The sequence below is a fragment of the Hetaerina americana genome, unplaced genomic scaffold (genome assembly GCF_022747635.1).
Source record: "Hetaerina americana unplaced genomic scaffold, ioHetAmer1.1.p SCAF_14, whole genome shotgun sequence".
Taxonomy (NCBI): Eukaryota; Metazoa; Arthropoda; class Insecta; order Odonata; family Calopterygidae; genus Hetaerina; species Hetaerina americana.
This window is the reverse complement of record NW_027286514.1, coordinates 3,134,908-3,161,652: the sequence shown is the minus strand read 5'-3', so window position 1 is coordinate 3,161,652 and position 26,745 is coordinate 3,134,908. Positions and strand designations below refer to the sequence as shown.

The window sequence follows — 26,745 nt, the reverse complement described above, 5'->3', positions numbered from 1 at the left end:
TTACCTCTACTTTCATTCATGGAAAATTTTCTTCTACGGGTATTGCCCGGAAGGATAGATTAAGATAATTCCACTTCAGCACTAGAGGTATTAATAATTTTGAAGATAGGCATTGAATATATTCAATTTTTTTAAATGTCGTGGAGTTTTCAAATTGCCCATAAATATCCAGGAACCTCCGTTGATTAATCATCATGTCCATCCAATAAATAGCTAAAGAATCTTTAATTCATGTACCATTGTATGAATTCCATTTCCCATCTTGAGTATTTAGGATGAAATCTCTCTCTTTTCAATGTGGAAACGCCAACAGAAATATTAAAAAATAATTAACATTCAAAGAATGTTGTCAATTACCTTTCCCTCTGAGATATTTTTAAAATGATAGAAAAATCAATATTAAATGAGGTTAATTTGAAAAGTTCTCAGAATGGAAAAGGTTCACTTCAGTGAAACTTTTTTTTATGTTCCAATGCCTTGATCCCATCTCAAAAATAAGATTCCTTCTGTCCTGCAAAATATCTAATTCAGCTGTTAGTTCTTCGAAGAGATTCTCTGTTCACTGCTTGGGAAAGAATTGGAAATCTGATGGGGCCAAATAAAGTGGATGTGGCAACAATTCGGATATTAATTCACATATTTTTGCCTTGGTGGTGACAAGTGTGATGTATGGGTGTGCATTGTCTCGATGAAAGATGACTTCTTCCTTGCCAAACCTGGCCTTTTTTCATTTAGTTTTTGTGGTAGTTGGTCAAGGAGATAAGCGTCATATTGCCCAGTAATTGTTTGACCAGTGGGAAGAGAAATCTGTCAGCAGAAACTCTTTTGCATCCCGGAAATCTGAAGTCATCTTTCCGGCAGACCATATTGCCCTTGCTTTCTTTGGTGGTGGTGAATCAACATGTTTCCATTCCTTTGACTGCTGTTTTGTCTCTGGGGTATAGTAGTGGACCCAAGTTTCATCTGTGGTCACTAACTGGTGCAGAAAATCTTCTTGGTTACTCATAAAATGGGTCAAACATTGTTTGGAAATTTTAATTCTGATGTGTTTGTGAGATTCTACATCTAGGGTCAGCACCCATTTTTAAATTATTTTTCTCACTCCCAAATCTACTGTTAAAATGTGATATATCCATTCAGATTACATCCTCACAGCTTCAGTGATTTATTGCGCTAGAAATCCTTCCTGACCATTTTATGCTCTTCTGCAATAATTTCTGGGGTAGCGGCACATTTTGGCCAACCACTGCACAGATTATCATCTACGCTGTCTTGACCAAAATTTAACTCATTTGTCCACTTGACAACAGTTGAATATGAAGAAGCAGAGTCCCCCAGAGTGTTCTGAAAGTCAGCATGAATTTCCTTTGCTTTCATATCTTTCTGTACAAATTATTTAATCACTACTCGAATCCCATTTTTTTCCATCCTCACAAATTACATGGGAACAACAGAGAGGCACCTGCACCACTGATTACTTCCCGGAGCACTGATGGGTTTCATGTTTTCTCATAAAGGATTACCTATTACTATGCAGGCAACTTGATGCAATAGAGCTGACATAGGTCAAAGGTTCCGAGAACCTTTCAAACTACCCTCATATGATCAATTTAAGGTTGCTTAATCAAGTCCATCTCTCCCTATGTACTGAAATCTTGATGTTTTAGAATGCCTTGTGCATTCTGGAAGAAGAGGACCAAACCGGTCAAACACAGAGACTCAGAATGTTTGGACAATGTTGTGGAGAGGGAAATCGGAAAATATGGAGCAGAAGATGCAAAGAGGAAGCATAGATTTGGGCTGTAATGTCCCCACTTTCCTTCAATCTCACCATTGAGATGTGATGGCAGGATAGTAGGGACTACCAGAGCAATAATTATAGTATGCTATACATTGAAGGGAAAGAGAATCAGTGAAGGGTGGCGGTAATACTGAACAAATTCGAAGAAGTGTAACCAACATAAGATCAGGTGAGTGATTGAATATTATTTGTAGATTTAGTGATAGGATATGGAGAGTTTGCAAAGGATGGGTGCAATGAACAAAAGGGTGAAAGCACTATCAGGAAGTATGAAGGAAATATCCATGCAGAAGGAAGGAAAACAAAGAAGTGCTATGCATGGGTAAGAACAGAGAATTGTTGGAAAAAATCCAAACAAAGTAGGAAAGGCACATAATATTTAGATTGACAATGGAATGTTGAAGACTGTGATAGAGGAGAGAAAATTTAGATAGCAAGATAGGGGGAGGAAAAGGATAGGCTTATTGGACGGAAAGAACAGAGTTAGAATGTTTAGGAAATTGAAGTTTATTGTAGTGTGGGTTGTAAGTTGTGTCTTGTTGAGTCTGTGTCCATTTCCTTGAATGGCAGACAGCCAAATAATAAAATGGTAAATGATTATGCAAGAACAGTTTTGGTAGTGTATGGAGCCATGTAATTCCATAGCAGCTGAGAACACATTTGCATTGCATCCATCTCTATGCACTCTGATAATGGGGAAGTAAATTTAAAATACTGCCAAAGTCCCTGGGTATTTTCAACGTATATCTGCCACACTGAGGTAACTTGAAGGGAGCATTTTATGTTGAGCTCTCATTACAGTACTCAAACAGTCTTTCTCCTCAGGATTTTTTTATTTTTCACTATTAACTTATTGTAAGGTTCCCTCTTCACCTTATCCAACCAGCTTGCTCCTGATTTTACATTATATGGCTCCATTCTTAAGATATGAAGGACTTCATCCATTTGTCTTTATTTTATATGTACTTTCTAAATTTCTTTTATGTGGCTGAATGCCTGTGCAGAAAGTAGCACTTTCAATATTCTATGCGGGATGAGTATAAATTTAAGCAGCAGGATCTTGACATTATACACACACTTCACTATCCCTTGGCATTGTCTTTGCAAACTATGGTCTAATTCAGCTAGTCACTCATTATCTACCCAAGTATACAGCTTTGTGGGGATGGGCAACTGAATGAAAATGATTTATTCTATTCTGTATCAAACAATGCATTGAATCAAGTGCCAGTACGCCAAGCTAAAAAATGTTTGGAACTACTGTCGTAATTATATTAGTCAAGAAGAATGGATTTTAATAAATGTAACAATACATATTTTCATTACTCATTGTGTTATGAAATCACACCATTTCATTGAAAAACATTACAATCCAGCATATGTGCACAATTAGTGAAATAGATCAGGTTAATCGCTAAATAAAGGGTAGAATTTTTCCATTCGACAAGATACTTGCTTGGAAAAAAAACTAAGTTCCTTAAGCAGTCATAATGCTCCTCTAATGGAATAGAAATGGTACCAACTACTCTATATGAAAATCGTTTTTTACATATTGGTCAACTTTTTATCACGAGCACTGTAAAATTTATTTCTGTAAGGAACCCCATAAATTAAATAGTGATGTGGAAGGCAAACAGGCTGCACAAGAAGTCTAGTTTTTCAAGAGGAACACTGGGTTGTGTAACTATTTTGGACAAACATACAAAGTGTTGATACCATGAATGAAGCATATGACATACTTTTGAGAAGGATCCAAATCAAACTATAAATCATTTACTTGAGAATAAAGACCGAAGTGACTTCATATCTAAACTACAAAACAGAGTGAACAAACATTCTGCTTGGCACTCTTGAAATAATTATAATACCTAAATATTTCCAGGATCCAAATAAAAACTTATGCAATGAGTAAGATTTTCAAATCCCTCACTAGCCTAATATTTTTCTCAAATAAACCACCCCATCTCCATAACATTACCCAATAACCTTTCCTGTCACCCCCCTCCTCTCAGCCCATTTGCTCTAGTGTCCGAGATGTCCAACCACCCTGGATTGTTCCAACAAACTCTCTCAGGATCAGCCTTTCCTCTGCCCCCAACCCTCTCTTTCATTCTTTTACCCCAATCTCACCAAAGCTGAATATTTCAACCCCAACTTCTCTTCTTGAGTGAATATGATTATAGTGAGAGCAATACGAGTGCGGTAAAAATGTCATGCCTCCTGAATAAGCCCATTGAAGAAAATGTGTTTTATTCTAACATAAATGTTTTATCTGCTTTTCCTCAAATTTAAGGATAAGGTAATTTAAGTATAAGTTTAACTGATATAGTTTTGGTCTAACAAGGTATTATCCTCCATAAAAATACATATATGACTTCATTTTAAAGACACAAAGATAAAAGGAAATTATCAAGTTACTGATCAATGAGAAAACACCAAAATTGTTCAAAGAATCTAAAATAAAAATAATTAAAACAAGCTTATGTTGATACACAAATAGCTCCTCCTCCATTACTACAGAAGTTACCTGCCCCATCCCAATTTCACCTCCTACAATATCTAGCCCCAGGCTGACCATCTATATCTTTGCACTTGTCCGAGGGACCTTGCATTCCATGTCCCTAGAGTAGATATGCCCATTAGGAGTCATGTTCCACCACCAGTTGGCCATGAGAGAAGGAACATTTTCCCAGGAGATGTGCCATCAAATCATGTTTTTGAATTCAAGTTAATGAAATAATTGCTATTATCCTGATTGAAAATTATTCGATTACTGCATAGCATATATTTTTCTTTGAATAAAGGGATAACAAGAATCATCTCCAGTTTTTTCCTCTTCAAACAGTTTCATAAAAAAGGATTAAATAAAAACAATTGCTTAATAATTTACATAGGTATAGTTAAATTTTATGCAGTTTAATACACATATGCAACTCTTCAGTTATGAGTGAGAACATCTTCAGCCACAATTTTACACCAATTTAACTCACACATATTTTTTTTACCTTGGGAACCTTAAGTCTTCCAAATTACACAAGATTTTGAGGAATAAATTATTTTAAATGATTTACTCTATTTGTGCATTTGAGGAACCATGCTAACCTTTCATTTTACTGTATCAAAATCTTTCTCTCCAGCATAAATTCCCATGTATCAATGATTCATCCTAAGAATATCAAGGGAAATTTGAGTTCTCAGAAATAAATTTATTCCTGAAATGAACATGGGTTGTCCTATAAGATGAACAAACTTATATTACAGGATTGCAAATTAAGATTTCACACATTGTTAGGATACCTTTACGGAACAACTAGTAACAGTGAAAAAGAGAAGTCGAGGAAAGTTTGTGCATGATTCTATGATAACTATCCTTAACCCTCAATTGGTAACCATTCTAACTACACCACCAAACAGCAACAGTGCCAAATATCATGACAAATCCATAGAATTTCAGTTAGTCATTTGGAGCAAAAAAGTGCATTAATTTGTACACACTTATTACAAAAGCCAAGTCTCAACACAATTTCTTATAACAAAGCACCAATTGTAATGACTCAAATATCTTAATTATAATTTTATTCCATGAGATTTAAATGAGTATCCAAAAAAATGGAGTCTCAAAAAAGATCTTTTTTGTAACATATACAGGTATATGCTTGAGGATTGCTAATGATTTCTATATAAATATATATATATATGTATATATACACATATACATACATATATACATATATATATATATATATACACACACAGACATACTTAAAATTTAACCCTCTAAACATTCTTTGGGGGTGGTGGACTCTTTGTCTAAGGAGCAAAGTGTACACCACCAAATGCCCTGTAAGAGACTTGATCTCTTGTTTTCTCTTTGGAAAATCATGAACTACTGAAAGACAAAAGCATTGGTTTTTTTAACTCTCTCGAGGAGTTGACATAATACAGTAACAAAATACTGATTTCACCGTACAAACAGCCACAAACTATCATATTCAAGTATTTTTGAAAAAAAATATCAAGAAGAAAAAGACTTCTGTGCTGCCAAAATGGACTGCTTATGAATTGAAACTCTTTCCCTCGAGGTGACAGCAAATATCACCTAAGGAGAACTAATGATCAAACACCTGCTATCTGCTGACTGATTAGGGAGATTATTGGCAATTTTAAGATCCTAATAATACAAACAAGATTATGGTTACCTATATTCCAACAATTGGAACCATGTCTTTAGCCATCAAAAGAATGAAATATTAATAGTGGTCAGCAATAGGGAGGGTCCAATAAGGTCACACTGAACCAGAGCCTATATGGGCAAGAATAAAAGAACACACTGCACTTCATCTGAAGAGGCAGATTGAAGCACTGGCAGAACATGGTGAGCAGATCAATTCTTGAACAGAAATATATTTACCAAATTCCAACTTCTGCCTAATCTATGAATTATACCACATTATTTGATTTTTTCTTGTTACTTCTTAGACCCACAAACAATAATATGCAAACAAATAAGAAATGAATGTCTCTTGCCAACCTAAAAATGATAACGGGAACTGGGAACTCTACTATTGCAGAGAATCTACAGTAACTGGTAACTAATTTCACTGGAGTTCTAGCTCAATGCTGATACAAGGTTTCACTCTGCCTCTCCCAGTTTCATCACCCCTATCCTCCAATGCAGAGGTTTTAGCAACCCTCGGGACAAGAATGGGGAGGGAGGCAGACGGAAGGACCCAAGGGAATGCCAGCAATGACAAGCCCACCCAGGAGAGAGAGCCTGACCCCTCCCCACTTCAGCCAAATCCTATCTTAATCACAGAACTAACCCCTTCAGTTGTGAAACTCCAATACAATAATAACTACAAACTCTCACAGGTCATTGCATAAAACCACTCCAAAAATAATGGGAATGAGAGTTTTATTGATGCCAGAAATGAAAATCCTTTCCCATTATAAAAGCTAACTGGATTTCCAAAATTAAATTATCAAGCATTGGATTCATTATTATTGGGACGCACATTTGTGCTCTTCATCGTTATGATATGAGTGGATTTTGATATGATACCACTACATTATAATACATATGAGCATGATTAGTTTCCTTTACAATTAAAAATATACTTGTGTACATAATTGCAGTACACTTAATAGGTAATGAACATGAAAAATGAACATTAAAACATCAAAACATTGATATGACATATGTGCATCATTAGCCACCTAAATGTTCAGCATAACTAGTAACTGAACTTCAAACGTTAACATAAATAACTCCATCAATGTGTTTTTCAGTGTTGGATGTACATCTTTCATTCCAGTCTGGTTCAAATGAGTAAAACTACAATGTTCTTGGCAATTTTGAAACCTACCCAATCAGCAAATGATGAAAAAACCCCATTCATAAATTTTTACAAATTCAACTGTTTAACAATCAAAGATACACATTGAAATCAGAGAACCAAATCATTAAAAAGTTATTTCATAAGTAAGAATATCTAATATACGTGGTACATATAAACACACTACTTAATCCAATCCATGAATAGGAAAATAAATGTGGAAGGAATGATTGATTCATTTAGTATGATTAATCACATATTAACCCTGTGGATAATCTTTGATGCATTTAACACTAATTTCATCTAAGGGCACATAGCACACCATGCCTCTGTACAACACAAATTTATTCATAAATAGATTTTACAACAATTATGAGCAGAGTTACAATTCGATAGCCCACATTTTATCATCTTTCTGCCGAATATGTAAGGTAATAAGCATCTCAATATGAATAGTATCTATGATAAATGCAGAGCTTTAATATATCTACCTTTTACATGAACTGTACATGAAACTTTAGAGTGAAAAAAATCATAAATTAAGGCCAACTAATTCACAGGACACAAAATTACATTATCAGTCTTAAAAAAACATGTCATTAATCAAAACAATAAGAAAATGCATTTTTGGAGTAAACTTGAATTATTTAAGATAACAGGAGATATTTTTCATTTAATATGCTTTCACATTTTGAATGAAAGTGCATATTAATTATTCTGACTAGATTTATTTGGCTAGTATAAAAACTTTTATAATATAAATGCTCAACAGTTAATATGGTAATAAACTAAGATACCCACATAAGCGTGTAATACTTTCAATAGATTTCCCAGGAGAAATATCTGAAACTGCATTTCTGCATATAGAGTAGGTACTTATTTCTTCGGTCAAACTTCCCCCAAAGCATTATTTGGACTTTCATCATGATAACAATTCTAACTTAAAATAGAATTTGTTTCATAGTTACCAGTGTCTCACAATTGTAATAAGTATAGTTTTCAACAGTTATTTTTTAACCCTTCCAGTTCATACTCGATTGGTTATCTAAATAAAGGCATTACTTCTAAATTTCACTAGGTTTACAGCACTAGTGATCATAAAAATATTGCAAAATGTATTAGATACACAATATCAATTGGTGCAGTTCAAAGTCAAAATATTTGCTGTGGGCTAAATATTCATATTCACTACATTCAACAGCATTTCTCCCACAATCATAAACACCAACATTCATAATGATATTATTAAAATAGACACTTCTTCAATGATAATATTCAATTATCCTGGAATAAAATTTCAGACAAGAAATAAATTATACAAAAATAAATATTTACAGTTGCCTCAGCATTTAAAAAAATCTCTCTTCAAATCAACATAACATCAAAGTTAAACCACTAAGTATCTTACAGATGGCATGTAATGGAGTTTAAGTATTTAATCATAAAATACACTCCATTTTTTGCACATATATCTGGATGAAATAACAATCATAATGCCCAAAGTGATTTAACAAACTATTTCTTGGCTTTAAATAAGTATTTGGATGATCTTACCTCTTTGATAAAAAAGCTACCTTCATCCAAATTTTTCAAAACCTAATACTTACAACTTTGACTTTAATTACATCTAGTGCTCAGTACTATACCCAGAATACCTCTTCATGAATGTTCTGAGAGCCAAGGCAGCATATAGCTTCCTATCTTCCGCTAATGTGCCAGATATAAAATATTTGATTTCACCTCGTTTAATATGGCAGAGTATAATTGGAAGTTGTGTTACTGACAGATTCTTTCATACAGTATGGCATATCGATGCCATGACTACATTGTGACGCTCGCTTAAAGTCAATTGCAATTGATATCACACCCAAAATAGCTACACCTACACCAAATACAGCTGTTGCCAGGGCAGGTAACTTCTGAGAGCCAAGCAATGGTCCTTCCTCCAACTTGCAGTAGGTAAGTGCTGGCAAAATATATGCAAGAGGAACTGCTGCTAAGACACCCTGAGAAAATGAGATAGCAAGAATTAGGGGTAGAGATGATGCATGCATGCATATTTCATTGCAGGGTTGTGGCGCACACCAAAAAAATAAAGAAACGCATGAGGAAAAGAGTGCTCACTTTTTTATTTTCATTGATCCTTCATCACCATCAGAATAGGTGCCATTTACTGAACACCTCCCTCCCACAATTAATATTCCCACAAAATAATAAATGCAGCTGTAGCCCAAAAATTTGTGCAAAAAATTTGTAAAAAGTTAAAAATCTATCTTGGATAGAACTGACCTCCTTTGCAATCCCATTCCAAAAATTTTTCAGTAGAATTTTGTTGCCATTAATCTTGCAATTCCAGCAAGCATCACAATATTATGACTCTCCTATTGAAACAGTTTATCTAACATTATGAACTTTTCAGTTACTCTTCAACCATTTTATGCAAGCAATACCAAAACCTCCCTTAACCAGTAGATTGCCTAAAATGATAATAATACAGATATCTAAATGCATCATATTTAAGTTTGGTGATCAAGGCTTATTTAATATACCCATTCATTAAATCAGATGTATACATCAAATCCTGAACAAATTGCCTAGATAATAGGCAGGCAATGGGTGGAAAGGAGGGCAAATAATTTATTATGGGATGATCAGTTTGAGTTCAAAAAGGGGAGAGGAGGCATGTGTAATATCATAGCAGTTATGAGGTCACTAAAAGAGAGGAATATAGAATATAATCCGGTCCGTTTAGATGCATGCAATATTGCTCAGTTTTTTCCAGAAAGCATTTGATAGATTAAAATGGATAGAATTAATGAATGAGTTGCAGAAAATAGAAGCAGGTTGGATGGATATAAGATTCATCTGCAACTGGTACACGCCTCAGTCTGCTCAGGTGGAAGGAACGCCTGGATGGGCAGTGTTAGGAAAGAGGGTAACACAGGGGTGCTTGTTAAAAGAAAATCTTAATAATCTCTTGATCAAATGTACATGATTAAATAAGAAACAGAAATAAGCTAAATACATCATTTTATCATTTCGTTAAGACCCAAAACAGTGAAATGCATGGACATCATGTATTTAATAAAATACCGCCTTCTGTATATAGCACTGACTTTTCAACATTCAAAACCAAACTGTGATATTGGCTATCAACCAAACCTTTTTACTTAGTAAACAAATTTCTGGGGGCTGACACTAGTAACCCGGTATTAAAATAAAATGTATATAAATAATTATGTACCAATGTACTCTGTTATGTTCTTCTAATCGTATTCATGCTATATGTAGTGATATACAACCATCAAATTTTTAATTAAGATTATAATTATTATGATATCAACTGTGTTTACATTTTATACATAGAGGAAATGGTAAAAATGGCATGCAAAAAGAACTGAATACAGTCAAATCTTGTTACTATGCCACCTCGCTATTATGCCACTTTTGCTCAGTCCCGACAAAATTCAATACAAAATAAATTTACTATGCCACCCCCTATTCTCGCTACTATGCCACTATTGTGTGACTGTTAAAAGGTACAAGTCGTGAAAAAGTCTATTTTTGCGCAGTGCTCGATTATTACACTCATGTCTCAAAGGCAAAGCGATGAACTACAGTCCAGCTGCACACAACATAACTCAATATGTACGTGCACAAGAGTGATATCAATTTTTAAAAAATTCAGCCCATAATATCAGCTCAGAAACGCAAGTGAACCGACTTTCCGCTGAAGGAGAAAAAGAGAACCATCAATGCCGTGAAAAAGGAGCCGAATCAGTCCAAGTTGGCCAAGAAGATTAGCAAGAAATGGGGCGTCAAAGTTAAGAGGGCCACCGTGAAGGGCATTCTTAGCAAGAAGGGTGATATCGAGGCTGCAATCAAAGTTGGAGTTCAATGGAAGCGCATGAAGTTGACGCAGGCTCACGACCCCGAAGCTTGATGAGGGAGTGCTCATGTGGCTGAAGCAAGCAAGAGGACAGAATCTGCCTATCAGCATCGATCTGATCAACGAGTAGGCGATAAAACTGGTCGAGCTGATGCACATCCCGGAATTGATGGCGAGCGACGGTTGGTTGGATAATTTCAAGAAGCGCCACGACAGCACGTTCAAGACAGTGCAGGGTGAAGCTGGAGCGGTGGATTTGCAATCCCTTCTTGAGTGGCAACAACAGGTTCTCTGGCCCTTACTCAGGCAGTTCTCCGCAGACAATGTCTCCAACCTGAACAAGACTGGACTCTTCTGGCAGCTGCTTCCGAACAAGACCATGACTTTCAGGGGAGAGCAGTATACAGGAGGAAAGAAAAGCAAGCAAAGGATAACTCTTCTGGTTGGGGCAAACATGAGGGGCAGTGAGAAGTTCCCTCTTCTGAAGATTGGCAATTACAAGAAAGTAAGAAGAAGGATAGATCCCGGTTGAGTACAAGGCAGACTCGAGGGTGTAGATGACAGCGGAGCTTTTTGAGGAGATGTTGCATGAGATGGACGACTCAGCCAGTAGGGACGCAGAGTGCTGGTCTGTTTCAATAACTTCCCTGGCCATCCTCCCAAGCACCAGCTGAACATCATCCAACTGGTCTTCTTCCCACCCAACACGACAGCCAATTCGCAACCAATGGATCAAGGAATCATAGAGAACCTCAATTGCCACTACAAGAAGCTCCTGCTATGCCGCCGCCTTGAGGCCATGGACGAGGGAAAGATGTTCAAGTTTACGTTGCTCGAGACGCTACACATTGCCCGGCATGCTGGGGAGCAGGTCGGCAAGTCGACAATCAGGAATTTTTTCGTGAAGGCCAAGTTCATCAAAGAGGAGATCAAAACTGAGGCACAGAATGCAGAGCTGCTCAAGATCTGGGAAGCTCTGCCTGCTGAGGAAAAGATGCACGAGGACGGGAGATTGAGCTGTCTGACTTCATTGAAGCCAACGAGCACCTCGCGACTGGTGGCTCTTTCATGCTGGAGGAGATTGCGGAGGAGATGCTGTGCAGTGCGGAGTCGGTGGAAAGCAAAGATGATGAGATAACTGTCGAGGAGGAAATCGTTCTGTTGGAGGAAGCCCAGCGGGCTTGGAGTACCGTCCAGAAGTTTATGCCACAGAGAAGCGGGAAGCCCAGTGTGATGCAAGCGTGCAATCGGCTAGACAGCAAGATGTACAAGATATGCCGAAAGAAGACGCGCCAGCCGACGATTCTTGAGAGTTTTGTACAGATTGGTAACTAGAGAAAATAAAACCGTTTTTACAAAACGTCATTACTATGCCATTCCTGCTCGGTCCCTACAGGTGGTATAGTAGTGAGGTTTGACTGTATTACAATGAAAGTTTACCAGGAATTCAAATAGTCATTGAAGCTTACAGATGATCAAATTTTAGTCAGCCAGTGTGCTAAGGGGTTGTAAGAATTGATGAGCACCTTAAAAAACCAGAGGGATACGTGTGAAATGGGAATCAATGTAAATAAAAAGAAAGTTATGAGGTTACCAAAAGCAGGAAAGTTAAATTTTTAAAAATTAAGGAAGTTAGTTAATAAAAGAAGATGTAACAGTTTCCCTATCTAGGAAGTGCTTTGCAACAAGATGACAAAATTATTAGGAATAAAATAAGAATTACATTAGGCAAAGAATCTTTCACAAGGAGGAAAGGCTTCCGGATAGGAACATTAAGTGATGGTGTTTAAAAAAAAATAGAAAACTTGGATACGAAGTATGGTTTTGTATGGCATGGAAACTTGGTTAATGAAGCAAGATGATAGGTGCATACTGGAGATTTTTTAGTAGTGAGGGTAGAAAAGGTGAAATATGAAGAAAGAAAACAAACAAAGAAGTGCAAGGCATAGTGGGGAAGGAAAGGGGATATGAGGAAATCCAAACGAGGCAGTATTTTCATTCGCAATGGGATGTTGAAGACTGTGATAGAGGGGAGAACATTCGGTAAGTAAGGAACGATTGTTCTGTGGGGTGTCAAATTTGGTCTACTGAGGCACAGCTAAGAAATGCAGCAGTGTTCAGTCAACTTCCATCCATTCCTACCATTCCTAAACAATAGACTATCAAACAAAAAAGGAGACTCAAAAAATGTTACTGGCTATTTGTGATTGTGGACTCTAAATAACAACTGTTCCAGTTTGTTAAATATTTAAAATATAATAATAGAAAATTAACAAACTAACCATTCATTTTTGGTGCAACCTTACCTTAAATTCAATAAATTTTGCCTATCTGATGCTGTGTCACATTATGCATGTGCAATGTGACACCATATGAAATGGTTTTATCTTATATTTGAACCTTTTATTAATGGTAATTTCATTAATTGAGATGATATATTTGTTTAAATTACACAGTTTTGCATATTTTCACTTCACTGACATTTAGCATGATCAATTGGCAACATAAGAGGAAACACTGTCATCTGGAAATGCTTGGAAATTTGAAAAGCATTAAAATCAAACCTGTTAATTCAATGATTTATTTAACTTTCTCACTACTTCATAATCGCCTCACTTTCATTTTACTTGAACTCATCTTCGTTCCATTCCTCTAAAACTGATTCAATTATGTACTGTTCTAAGACTTAACCTAACTGAACAGCTTAACTAAAGCTAATCTACAAATCTGACCCAAATCAGCTCTCTGCCTACTTTCCCCTTCTCATCCTCAGTCCTTTTCATTCCTTTAGTAACTTTCTGTTCAGTTTATTAGCTAAAAAGCAATGATGGCGGTCTCAATCTCCAGCCCTTTGCTGCGCCTATCCTTATTCTCTGCCTGCTATCCTCATTTGTGCAGTCAGATTCACAAGGAAGTTTTGAATAGTTTATTCATCCCTCTAGTCTACTACTATACTGTAGCACTTTCATCAATGCCATACACCCAGTTGAATGTCACCTAGAAATCTGTAGGGGAAGTATAAAACACCCTATGTTCTATATTCCTCTCATTTAAGGCTCTCCATACTGCCTAGGCATCACCCCCATCAACCCCACTCCTTCACCAGCCCACACCACCCATTTGGTCTTTTACCCTCTCCTCCATCCTTCAATTAATTAAAACGCCTCTAGCCACATGTGAAAGGGAACTTTTGACCACTTAATTGTCAAATGCTGTCGCTTTACTCTTTCAAAGGAGAGAATTCAAGTTGATCTTTCAGCCAAATAAATTGTTTAAAAGTGGAGACAATGAATCTGAAAGAAACCATGGTTTTGCTGAGCTATTGAAAAACTACATGGTGTTAGACTACTTTGTTTTCCTTCTTTCTACATTTATTCTTTTAAGGCGATAAAGTTTAAGAAAACCAGAAAATTTTAAAAGCTAACTATTATCAATGAGCACTCCCATGGTCAATTTATTCCTCCATCACTGCAGCAGTCACCTAAACAGATCCATTCTCCCTCTCCCCACCCTTCAAAGATGATGCACTCTTTTGATTCAATTGGATAAATGAGATATTAGGCATCAGCTCATGCAGAATATGCCTCCGGTGAGGCAGAATGAAGAGCATATCTTACATTTATCAGTTCTCTACCCTCAGCTTTGTGTCCTTTTTCCTCTGCAATTACTACATCTACATCAATACACTACCCTGTCAGCCATTGCAAGGGTGTGCGGCAGGGGGTGTTATATCACCAGTCGCACTACCTAATTCAATACTTCCAGAAACACATGACACCTCGTGATCCACTTAAAGGGCACGTGGAAGGGCATGATCGGACATTAATCATGCAACGTCTGTTGCACACATTAAAACTCCAATACAGTTAGTGAACACTCCACACACTGCACCAAGAATACAAATAAGGAATCACATTTTAAAGGCTGGGTTAGCATGCAGGGTTAGCCCACACATTTTTTTACAGAACAACCTTACACCAGGCCAAAGGTCAAATGGTGGGGAGCATTAGAATGCCAGCCATTAATTATTTGAGAGGTAATTTAACTTCTTTGTCCCTGTTTTTGTCATTTAGACATGATAGTAGATAGCAAGTCATAGAAGTTGCATGCAATCTAGGAGAGATCTTATGTCGAATTTATTATATTTTTACAGCATAAGAGATGTAAATAAATATATTCTCCCCAGGAAAATATAAATGCAAGGAAGGAGAATACTTAATGATGAAAAACAAAATCCCAGTAAGAATTTTCCATTTAGGCATGCAAAGCAGTTTCTTTTAGAATTATCAAGGATTTAAAAAGTCTATTTTGATATATAATTTACAGGGTTAATATGAAATCAACTCACGTTTAACTCAAGGACAATTCCCAGACAATCTGTAGTCATGGAGAGGAGATAAGTCAGTAACAACAAAGCTAGAGTCACAGATACATGCCAGGCACGTGAAGCTTCAGCCAAAGGAATGATTCGATGTCCAAGTGTTGACAATGCTGGCAGCAGAACAGATGTGATCACATCTCTTGTGACAAAGCACTCTATTGGAAATGTAAGAAGTATCGTAGCACAAAAGAGCACTCTGGCAACATTCATGAGGTCATCATCCCAGCAGTAGTTTTCAAGGAGATCACCTACACAAAAAAAATTTATATCACAAACAGAAAAATATATGAATGGCAGTAAATAGCATATTACTAGTGGATAATGAGATTATTTATTTGGAGGTATGACAAGCACAAGAGAACACAGAAAATATTCACATAGTAATTCCCCAGCAAAATATCCTTTCATAAATGAATACCTCAATTTAATACAGAGGCTATCCCCGTGATTTAAGAATATTGTTCGTCATCTGATTCATATATATATATATATATATATATATATATATATATATATATATACACATATATATACCTCAGAAATGTCTAGAAATAAAATACATCAAAGAGTAGATATGACAATGGTAATGTGTTTGAACAGCACACACAACTGATCATCAAAGTTAAAGAAATTCAATTCCTTTAAATGAAAAGTTTTTATTCCATCCTTTGACAAACCCTTCCATAATGATGGGATTTCAAAGCCATGAATTAAAATATCAAAGACTTTATTTTAGCACCTACATGAAAGCAATATTATGTTAAATTGGCCTTGATCATGTCTTATTACCTACCTATAGCTTATTTTAAAATAATGCCCAAAATGGCAATGAAATATTCTACCAAATTTCAGCAAAAAAAATATGAACTGCTAAAGAGTTAATATATAAAAATAGTTTGAGAAAACCCACCTTGTGAAAGCCCTGTGAATGTTGCATAGCCAACCACTCCAAATGTCAATGACACCACAAAAGCAGTGGCAACTGATGCATGAGTCACCTTGTCCCACCTACTTTGATCAGCTCCTTCAATGGACTCATACAGGAGAAATGTATTGTGATGGCACATGAAAGCTAAAGGTAAAAGAGAAATTGTATGTACTCCTGGCAAAAGTAATAAACCTTTTCAGTTTCTGAAAATATTGGTTAACTGGAAGACTGAGTGGCCCTAATGGCAGGGACTCGACAATTTTCTGGCACTCGCCGTGTGGAAAAATGTTCAGTTCCAATTATATACAATAGTTTAAAAATTTTCTGGCTCTAGCATGGCTAACATTTTGAGTCTGTCCATAGTATCTTTGGTAGCAATACAACCTCTTGGGATATTCGTTTCAAGCTAATTTATGCCACAAATACATGTACATTTGGGAAACATTTTCGGCATAAAGTTTGCAAGTCTACAGTAAACCGGTAAAAAACATTGAGTGAAAACATAACATAGACAAGAGATATATGATACAGAGTCACATATATAACACAACAATCTAGTTTTGTAAATGGCAGAGTGATGAAATGGAGACACTAAAACTGGGATTTGAAGTTTTCATATTATGCGGGCATAAAAAAAATTATCACCCTTGGGCATTGCCAAGAAACGTGATAACTTTGAAAATTTCACGAGAAATTTGAGAGAACTTGTCATACACAGATTTCTCACACATTCATTTGGGAAAATAATCCAACCCAGTTATGAAATTAGAATATTTGTTAGTCTGTAAACACCTCAGGACTGACTAGTTATTCGTTTGATTGATAGAGCTAGGTATTCATCCCGCATTTCATAAAATTTAAAACAATGCCCTACATTACTGTATTGTGACTGAATATTTACACTTTTCCAAATATCAGGCAAGATACATTAAATCTCCATATCCGAGGAATTTTTACTTTATTATACAAAAATGCTCCATTGAATGGGAGATGAATTGCTAACCTTTCTCATAAATATTAGCACATTATTTCCTACTTTAATATACCTGCTTCCATGGAACACTGTGATTTTTAAACAAAATTGATGCAAAGGCAATTTGCACAACACACTGAACTACAGTTGAGGTTTTGAAAGATATTTTTTAATGGCTTTATGTTTGCAAATGTGACACTCACTATTTCATATGAATAAATTTATCCTTAGGCTTCCACGACGTCTATCTCATGAAGGATCCATGCTGCTTTTGGGAATTACTGTTGCGTAGGTGTGTTGATGGACAACTGCTTTGCCCTCATTCCTGGAGGCATCTTCAGGTCGAAGTGATCTGCATCGTGATTTGGCTGCTGTATACAGCAGACGCTGACTAGCCCAGAGCTCTCCGATTGGCCCTTTCATGGTAGCGAATAGGAATCACCCTTTTCCAGGAGGAAGTCAAAGTGCAGCCATCCTCACAGCTGAAATTGCTTGGATTCTTCATTATTTTTACCGCTTCTCTTATGAGTCTCGGAAAATAATGCCTTTCTCTTGCCAGCACTTTACTTTGGTTGAACTTGATTGTGTGTCTGGGTTCTGACCACGCATGTTCGGCAATTGCCGAGAGTCTGAACTGTTTTCTGTCTGTGGCCCTTTGGTGCTCCTTGGTCCTGATTCTGATGGATCTTCCTGTTTGGCCGATATACGACTTCCCACATGTGCATTTGATCTCATATATCCCTTCATACATGAGATTGGGGATTTTGTCCTTCGGCTTAGAGATGATGTCACTGATTTTTCTTGCAGTGGATAACCTAGTTGTTGCAAGGGTAATCCCAGAATTGCCCAACCCGACAGAGAAAACAAAAATTTTGGAAAAAAGTGTACTTATTTTTCAACATAATCTTCTTTCAGCTCTGTACACTTTTCTCAGCGATGTTCAATAAGTTCGATGCCCTTTTTATAATAAGAACTGCCTTGCTCCTCAAAATAGTCATTAACTGCCGACATCACTTCTTCACGGCCGGAAAATCTTTGACCACCAAGCCATTTTTTCAGGTTTGCGAACAGAAAATAATCTGAGGGGGCTAAATCTGGCGAATAGGGTGCATTGAGTAGCAATTCAAACTTATTTTTCATGAATTTTGGCCATTGCAATATCGGATTTGTGAGCTGGTGCATTGTCTTGAAGAAACAACACTTTCTTCTCAGCCAATTGCTGCCACTTTTGCTAGATTTCTTTGCTCAAACGTTGCAATAAGTTTGCATAATACTCGCTGTTGATAGTTTTTTTCTTTTTTAAGATAGTCAATGAAAATTATCCCACGCGCATCTCAAAAAACCAACCCCATGACCTTGCTAGCAGATGAAACGGCCTATGTGTTCTTTGGAGCCGGTTCTCTCTTTTGAATCCATTGTTTCGATTGTTCTTTGGTGTGAAGTAATGGACCCATGTTTCATTCAAGGTTATGAAAGGGTGCAAAAATTGCTTTATATGCTATATATAATAATAATATTATGTATGTATGTATATAAATGTGTGTGTGTAAAATATTATATATATATACATATATATAACATATATATAATATATACATAATATATACATAATATATATATATATAATATATATATAATATAAACCATAAACACGGTAATCAACCCAAAGGTCGGTTTAGTGGGTGATGGTAGAGATCACCCAGTACTAAGCCCTATACGGCATGTAAAAATTCACACATCAGGGTAGGGGGGCCAGTTCCTTACCCTGTGCCGGTCATGGTTTCCCAGGAAGACCTGGTACCCGAAAAATCACTTTAGCTTGGGTGGAGCTGCAGGTGCCCAGAGTGCCTTGCCCGGGAATTGAACCCGAGATATATAATATATATATATATATATATTATACATATTATGTATAATATATATAATATATATAATATATATATAATATATATGTATAATATTACATATAATATATATATATATATATATATATATATGTATAATATTACATATAATAATATTATACACATATCCGTTATGTATCATGTGATTTTTTGGGCACCAGATTTTCCTGGGAAGTAACCAGTGCACAGAAAGTAACTAACCCCCCCTAACCTGATTTGTGACTTTCACATCATCGGGTTTAATACTGGGTGAAATGTACCATTGCCTACCAAACTGACCTTAGGGTTGATAACTGTGTTCATGATTTATGTATCAATAGAGAGCTAGAAAATTAAATTATCTTGATGGCAGACTTGAAGGGCATCACCAAATAGAAAGAGTTAAATTATAATTTTTCAAATCCCTGGAGAAACTTTTGGAGAGAATATATGACTATATTAATCACTCATCGGACAAAATTATACATGCATTTACTTAATTATTTAGCATCAGGTACACAACAATTGAATGAATGTGCACTTGCTGGGAACTATTGAATAAAGAAATGATCTGAAAACTTTTGTATACTTTATGGAGAGGCAAAATAGAGATATTAATACAAAGTTACTGAAAATTTGGTCAGTTTTGGCTAACTTTTAAAATTTTTTTTGAACAGATCAGAACAAAAACTGAAATTGATGAAAGTATTGGATGAGAGTAAACCTCAAATTTGACAAATCCAATTGAGAAATGTTACAATGCTGTTTGAGAGGTTTGAAGGCTTTAAAACTGTGAATGTGAAAGATTACAACACTAAAATAGTACACCTGCTTACCAAATGCCATGATTCCAATAGCAGGAACAATTCCTGTGTTTGCAAATTGCCAAGCATCATCAGTGGTTGGCCTTAATGGGAAAAATTCAAATATATTAACCTAGATAAATTGATAATAAAAATCAATGTCATGTTTGTACTACAATGAAATTAGTACGAATTCATTATATCACTTGTTTAATAAAACTACAATAAACATTGTCAATTTAAAGTGAAAATCCAAACCAATCCAAAGTACCAACTAATTATGTAACTAATCAATTATAGTAGGTATGGATCAGCATGGATCACAGACTTGTTCAAATAGCTTCCCATGGATTTATCTAGGATTCCAATTTATTAGTTTTACTCATACATCAATTAACAAGGATGTTTTCGGTATATTAACTTTAAAAGATATGAAATGCACAGTTGTGATTTGACATGCTATAAAATGAGAATTAAACCACACTTTCGGTTTTATTCAGTGAGAGCAACTTTAAATTTTCAGCAATCAATTAAAAATAGAAAATTCACTTCATAAGTTTCTCATTGATACTACGATATCAGTTATGTGCAAACTATTTATTCCAAATGCTCATTACCACTATTTTAACATGCATTCAAAAAAGCTCCAACCACCAAGGTTGTTAACCCATAATCAGTCAGGGAATTTCTCAGCATGAGTCAAAATTTTTTAACTACATTATTCTTGAAAACATATTGTTGCATCATGGTATGCCACTTTGTCAAATACTCATACATAAATATTCTAAAATAAATTGCCATGCCAGAGAATTAAAAAGAGTACAATACAGGACCTGGTGGTGATAAAAAAAGTAAGGTTAATGGCTTGTAGCTTCTAATACTATACATCCAAAACTAGCTTATGAAGAATTGAGGTCTATAGTAGTAGTTTCTGTGGTAGGTGACCAACAGCTGAGGTCATTTGTGCCATTAGGAATGAACAGGAAAGGATGAAGGGTGGACGGAAACCCGGCATTGGCATTAACCTACTCTTAACAATAGGCACCAAGGGGTCCGCAGCTTAACATCCCATTCAACGGACGGCTTGAGATCTATATCACAGTAAAAATCATTAGCACATTCACTTAACGCACCAGACTTCAGGATAAATTCAACATGTTTATACAAACTAATCTCTGAATAGTAAAGAAAGTATTGTAAAAATCCCACTCTCTCATACAAACTAAACCATGGTCTTTCATCGGCAAAGCTGCTTTCCTCAGACAGCAGAAAACATTCTAACCCAAGGTTACATAGTTATTATACTACCATTCATGCAGGAAATGGTAGAGGGGTGGGGCAGAGATGCTTAGTCATTATCAGCTCTGTGGAAGTCTGGAAAGAGTATGTAGCACTATTTCTCACATTTCTTTTCCACATTGATCCAACATCATTAGGGCCGTGGAGTGGGTGCAAGCATCCAAGTATTACCATAACAATGCAACAGATGGCAGTAAAGAGCACACAAACCCACACAGGGCCAGTGGAAATGTAAGGATTACCTGAAAAGTATCTTTCACTTTTATATGGTGGTATGGACTGAGGGGAAAATGCTACCACATTAAAGGCAGAACTCCATGCTAGTTTGACTAAGTACACATCCAGGCATGCTTTGAGATTCTTCCTGGGTTTGCTCTACAACTATCATTTGAAATGTGGGCTGCAATTGAGAATTTCCTTGAAATTTATGGCATGGAGGACAATAATCAATTGGGTCACTGTGAAACATCAAAAGAATTTGAAAATGCCATGGCTTGGGGGTTATTTTCTGACACAGCAATGCCCACCAACCTATTTACATGCATATTCATAGCCTTTTGCAACAATTCAATGGGGAATTTTAGCAACCAAAATTTGACACCAAGTGATTACTACTTCTCCATGCACTGAAATCTTGCATCACAGCAATTTGAAAATGACAAAGTTTCAAAATGTAGTTTTCAGGCAAGAATACCCACATATTATTAGCAATGAGCACCCACATATTGCTAGAATCTACAGAAAAATATTTGAAACATGAATTTGCTTCCATTCCTAAACTGAAAAATATCCAAGATTATCATTAACGTGAATTAATTTAAGTTGGGCAGAAGAAAAATTCTTCTTGATAATACTTCAGTGCTGCATTGCAATTACTATCATCAATAAACAAGTTTACCTCGAGAATATTAAGTTCACCACTCACAACAGGTGATCTCTTGAATCAATACATCAACAGATCAAAGTAATACACACAACCAATAAAACCAGTTGCTTCAACAAATGCTTAACAGGGAGCATGTAACATTCATACCAGGCACTAATTATAAAGATACTTTCTCTGCTACCACAACTAACATTTTTAACAGAGGCTGAAAGCATCTGAGAACCTATTTGAAGAAATAAAAAATATATTAACATACCAGAAGACTGGCAAATCTATATTCAGCATTTGAGTTAATAGAACCTTGAAAACTTTTATCACTTTTGGCACCAAGCATACGAAGAGTTTGAACTTGAGTGGAGTCCAACATAGCAAAGGGATGCAGAAGGATAAAAAAAATCAATATTACCTGAATAAAAACCTGCTTTAGGTATAAAATAAGTAAATCAAACAGAATCAGTGAATACACATTTGACATACCAGGATTCAACAATTCAATCGATTGTTACAGAGATAAACATTGACTAAATAAAGCACACGCGAATTAAGAGTAAGATAGTCATTACTAGTATAATGTGTAATTATAAATTGTCACCCACACAATGGTACTCATTGTTCCTTCCCGAATGAAAAGGCAAATGAGGATGAAGAGAACACAGCCAAGAGAGAGCAACGATGCTCGTGCAAGACGAGCCACGTCTCTGCACAGACACAGGGGCCCAGTCACAGCTATAGTGGCAATTGCAACCAACACCTCCCGATGTGCAACAAATGACAATGTGGACTCCTCTTCACCCAAAGCACGAGCCACCACTTTAGTCAGCGTATCCCCTACAATAATGTTGTAGCTCACCATTGCTGAGAATATGATAAAAAGTAAGTCAAGTGACTGCAGTAACTATTTAATTATTTCACAACTGCACCTTTACATTTAAATTTTAACATTAACTCAAACCTTAAGGTCTTTAACAGAATGAAAAGATGCAAATAAAAAACAGGGGGGTTAGTAGGAACACTGCAGGAGATAAGCGTACTGCTGTTAAACTTTCACAGAATTATGACTTCGTGTATTAGTCATTTGTTGTCCTCAAAAAGCATACAATGGACATCTAGGATTATCACAGCACTATTTAGACAATGAAATATTCCTTAAGCCAAAAAAGTTTAGCTCAATATTTGTGCATTTTAATGAAGCTTCTTGAAATTGTTTTCCACAGCACATACTACCTTGATCAAAAATTTCCCGGAATTTATTCAGAAAATTAAAAATACAAGTTTATTCATCTAAATCTATATTGTCCCCTTCAAAGTAATCCCCATCGACTGCAACACACTTATGCCAGCGCTTGATCCAATCCTCGAAACATTTTTTATATTCGGTTTTCGGTATGTCCATCAGTGCTTCCTGCGATTTTTCCATTACTTCCTCTCGGCTGCTAAAACGCGTTCCCCGTAATGGTTTTTTAACTCGATTGAACAGAAAGAAGTCACAGGGAGCCAAATCAGGTGAATTCGGTGGCTGTTGGATGGTATTTGTTGCATTTTTCGTCAAAAAATTACGAATAATGATAGCACTGTGCGACGGTGCGTTATCATGGTGCAAAATCCACGAGTTTTATGCCCACATTTCTGGTCTCTTTCGGCGAATTGCTTCACGCAAACGTCTCATAACGCCCAAATAATACTCTTTGTTTACTGTCTGGCCTTCTGGCAAAAATTCATGATGCACTACACCGTTGTAATCCATGAAAACCGTCAGCATTGCCTTCTTTTTTGACTGAAAACGACGTGGTTTTTTTGGTCTCGGCTCATTTGGTGAACGCCATTCACTTGCCTGATGTCTGGATTGCGTGTCGTACTCATAAACCCACGTCTCGTCTCCAGTAATGATCCTTTTGATGAATGTGGGATCGGATTCAGCCTCGCAAATCATGTCTTTTGCGACGTCAACACGGTCTCTTTTTTGCATGAAATTGAGGTCTTTTGGCATGCTACACGACGGAAACCCAAATCATTAACCACAATGTCTTGGGCGGATCCATAGGCAATGTTCAAGTCCTCTGCTATTTCTCTGATGGTTAATTTGCGGTTATTGACCAACATTTCTTTTACTTTATCAATTTTTTCACCGACTTTCGATGTCGATGGTCTGCCACTGCGTTCATCATCTTCGATTGACTCACGACCACTTCTGAACCGCTCGTGCCACTGGTAAACGACCGTTTTTTTTAGAGAATCGTTGCCGAAACACTTTTCCAACATTTCCAACGTCCGTGCGCCACTAAATCCGTTTTTTACGCAAAATTTAATACAAGTTCGTTGTTGCAAATTTAAATCCATTTTTGAAATTGTAAAAAATCGCCAACACACACAGAGATAGATGTACTCTTGGCTACGTAACTTTTGCAAATGTCAAGTTATGACACTAAGATTTAAAGGGAATATCAACAACAGATGTACCAATTTAACAAAAAAAAACAGAACTCAAATCGGAACGATGGGAGCGCCACACGGTGGTTATTCCGGGAACTTTTTGATCAAGGTAGTATATGCCAGATTATAATGACCACTGCCTCAATATAAAAAAAACAACTGGTTAACTGTAAGGGCAGTTCTCCCTAGTCCTCAGTAAAAACTATGAAATTCAGCCGTGAAAAAGTAAATGAATTGTATCAGCTCATAGATATTAAGGCAAATCATTTGACATTAAAAGGAAAAAGTGCACTTAATGACATTGAAAAATTAATAGTTAATAATTAATCTAGAAGATCTACTATTAGTTTTGGAGTTATCATGCCCAAATTCCCAATCACATCTACATAAAAACAAACATAAATGTTACTGATTAAAATTATTTCCAAGGGTCAAATAATGCTTACATCCACTAAAATTCTATAAAATGTTTTTCATAAATACAATATTTTGCTCCGGGAATGGAGAAAGTAAAATGTACATTTTAATAAGCATGATTCCCAAAATAGACGCACAGCAAAAGTGTTTCAGCACCCATCACATTTTCAACATAAGCTGGTACTGAGTAGGAGCACGCATTCTTTATCATTTACTTCATTTTTGAAAATTTTCATCCTTCATATAAAATTCCATAGAGCCAAAGGATGATGACAAGCATACTTTTTCAGGCTTTTTTCATAGCAAATGTGAACACAAGAGGACTAGTTTGATCCATGGAATATATATAGAATCATATAGAAATATTCAAAAAAGTTTTCTTATACTACATATAACCTTAAAAACTCCCAATAAAGTTCAGATAAAATGTTTCACACAACCATTATTTACACGCCTGATGATGATGCATTTACACTCATTAGGAAAATGATTATTAAATTACTGAAATAATCATGCTTGTGGAATCTGAGTGGGGGATACATTCTTGCAGGATCAGACATCCCAGAGATCATCCCAAACAAATATAATAAAAACGTTTTAAATAATAAATGCTGAAAACATTATTTGGATAAGGTTTGTCAATTAATTCCTGTATTCATATTGTATACATTCTTTATGATCAGTTAATATGAGATACCAGTTCTCAGAGCAATTGTTAAAATTATGAGTGCCAATAATTTCAAAATACATATATGCAATAGGAGGTAGTGTGGTACTTTGATCTACCAACTGCTTAACATATGAGCTTATTTCATATTCCATTTTACTCCTAGATATGAACTTATTCTTGAGATATGAAATAAGATGCTTTCCCTAGGCAGCATATCAAGGATTAATTAATGCAAGCAGCAAAGTAGTAAAATGTCTTCAGATGCAGCCACTTCCAAAAATAGTTTTAATTTAAGGTGATAAATCCATAATATAGAGTAGAATTTTTGGGATCAATGCATCATTTTGTGGAATTGTCAAGGAACTCTTTCATCTGAGCATGAATGAAGTTAAAAATCATTAAAAATATATCCCTCATGTAGGAGTAAACATAACAGCTACAAAAGATGGTTGCCCTCATTCAGCTTCCATACAATGACTGCATAAAATGAAAATAAAATAAAACAACACATGAACCAGATGCAAGCACATTTAATCATAAGATGCTGAAACCTGAACTTTAAAACCCCTGAAAAAAGTACTTCATTTACTGGATAATGGCCAGGCACATCCACCACAGTTGATTGAAGATTTGGATGGCAATTTTAATTTGATCAAAATTAAGTACTTGTCTCCTGACACCACATCACTCCTATGGCCAATTGATCAACATGCTAGTGCTCACTTCAAAAATCTCTACACAAAGTCTTTTCCAATGTTTACGTTAACACAATGAAGAATTAACCTTCAGAGACCTTTGAAAGAATCATTTTAATATACTTCATTATGAAAATCTTAATAGGGAGGCATGGGAGGATGATTCCATAAGAAAATTAAAATCAGCCACAAAAAAGTTATGGTCAGAGTACTGGAAACTGCTTTGGAATGACCTGAAAGTGAATTTGATAAATATATTTGTCTCAATCGGAAATACCATGCATTTGGATGCTAATTAAGCAGAAATTGAGGAGCTAGTGAAGGAATCCAATTTACAGCCAAAGAGCCACAGGA

At 35.9% G+C, this 26,745-nt stretch overlaps 1 protein-coding gene across 1 annotated transcript in view; it reads right to left on the bottom strand.

Moving 5' to 3' along the window:
- Positions 1-6,734: 6,734 nt before the first annotated feature.
- LOC139686421 (putative sodium-coupled neutral amino acid transporter 11) overlaps positions 6,735-26,745 on the bottom strand; it is a 50,190-nt gene continuing 30,179 nt past the window's right edge. The window contains exons 5-9 of the mRNA XM_071583611.1: positions 22,776-23,034; positions 20,028-20,098; positions 16,318-16,479; positions 15,375-15,655; positions 6,735-9,143 (exon numbers count right to left, since the gene is read on the bottom strand). Coding sequence (XP_071439712.1) covers positions 8,883-9,143; positions 15,375-15,655; positions 16,318-16,479; positions 20,028-20,098; positions 22,776-23,034 — 1,034 coding nt within the window. The 3' untranslated portion in view covers positions 6,735-8,882. The remainder of the gene's footprint in view (positions 9,144-15,374; positions 15,656-16,317; positions 16,480-20,027; positions 20,099-22,775; positions 23,035-26,745) is intronic.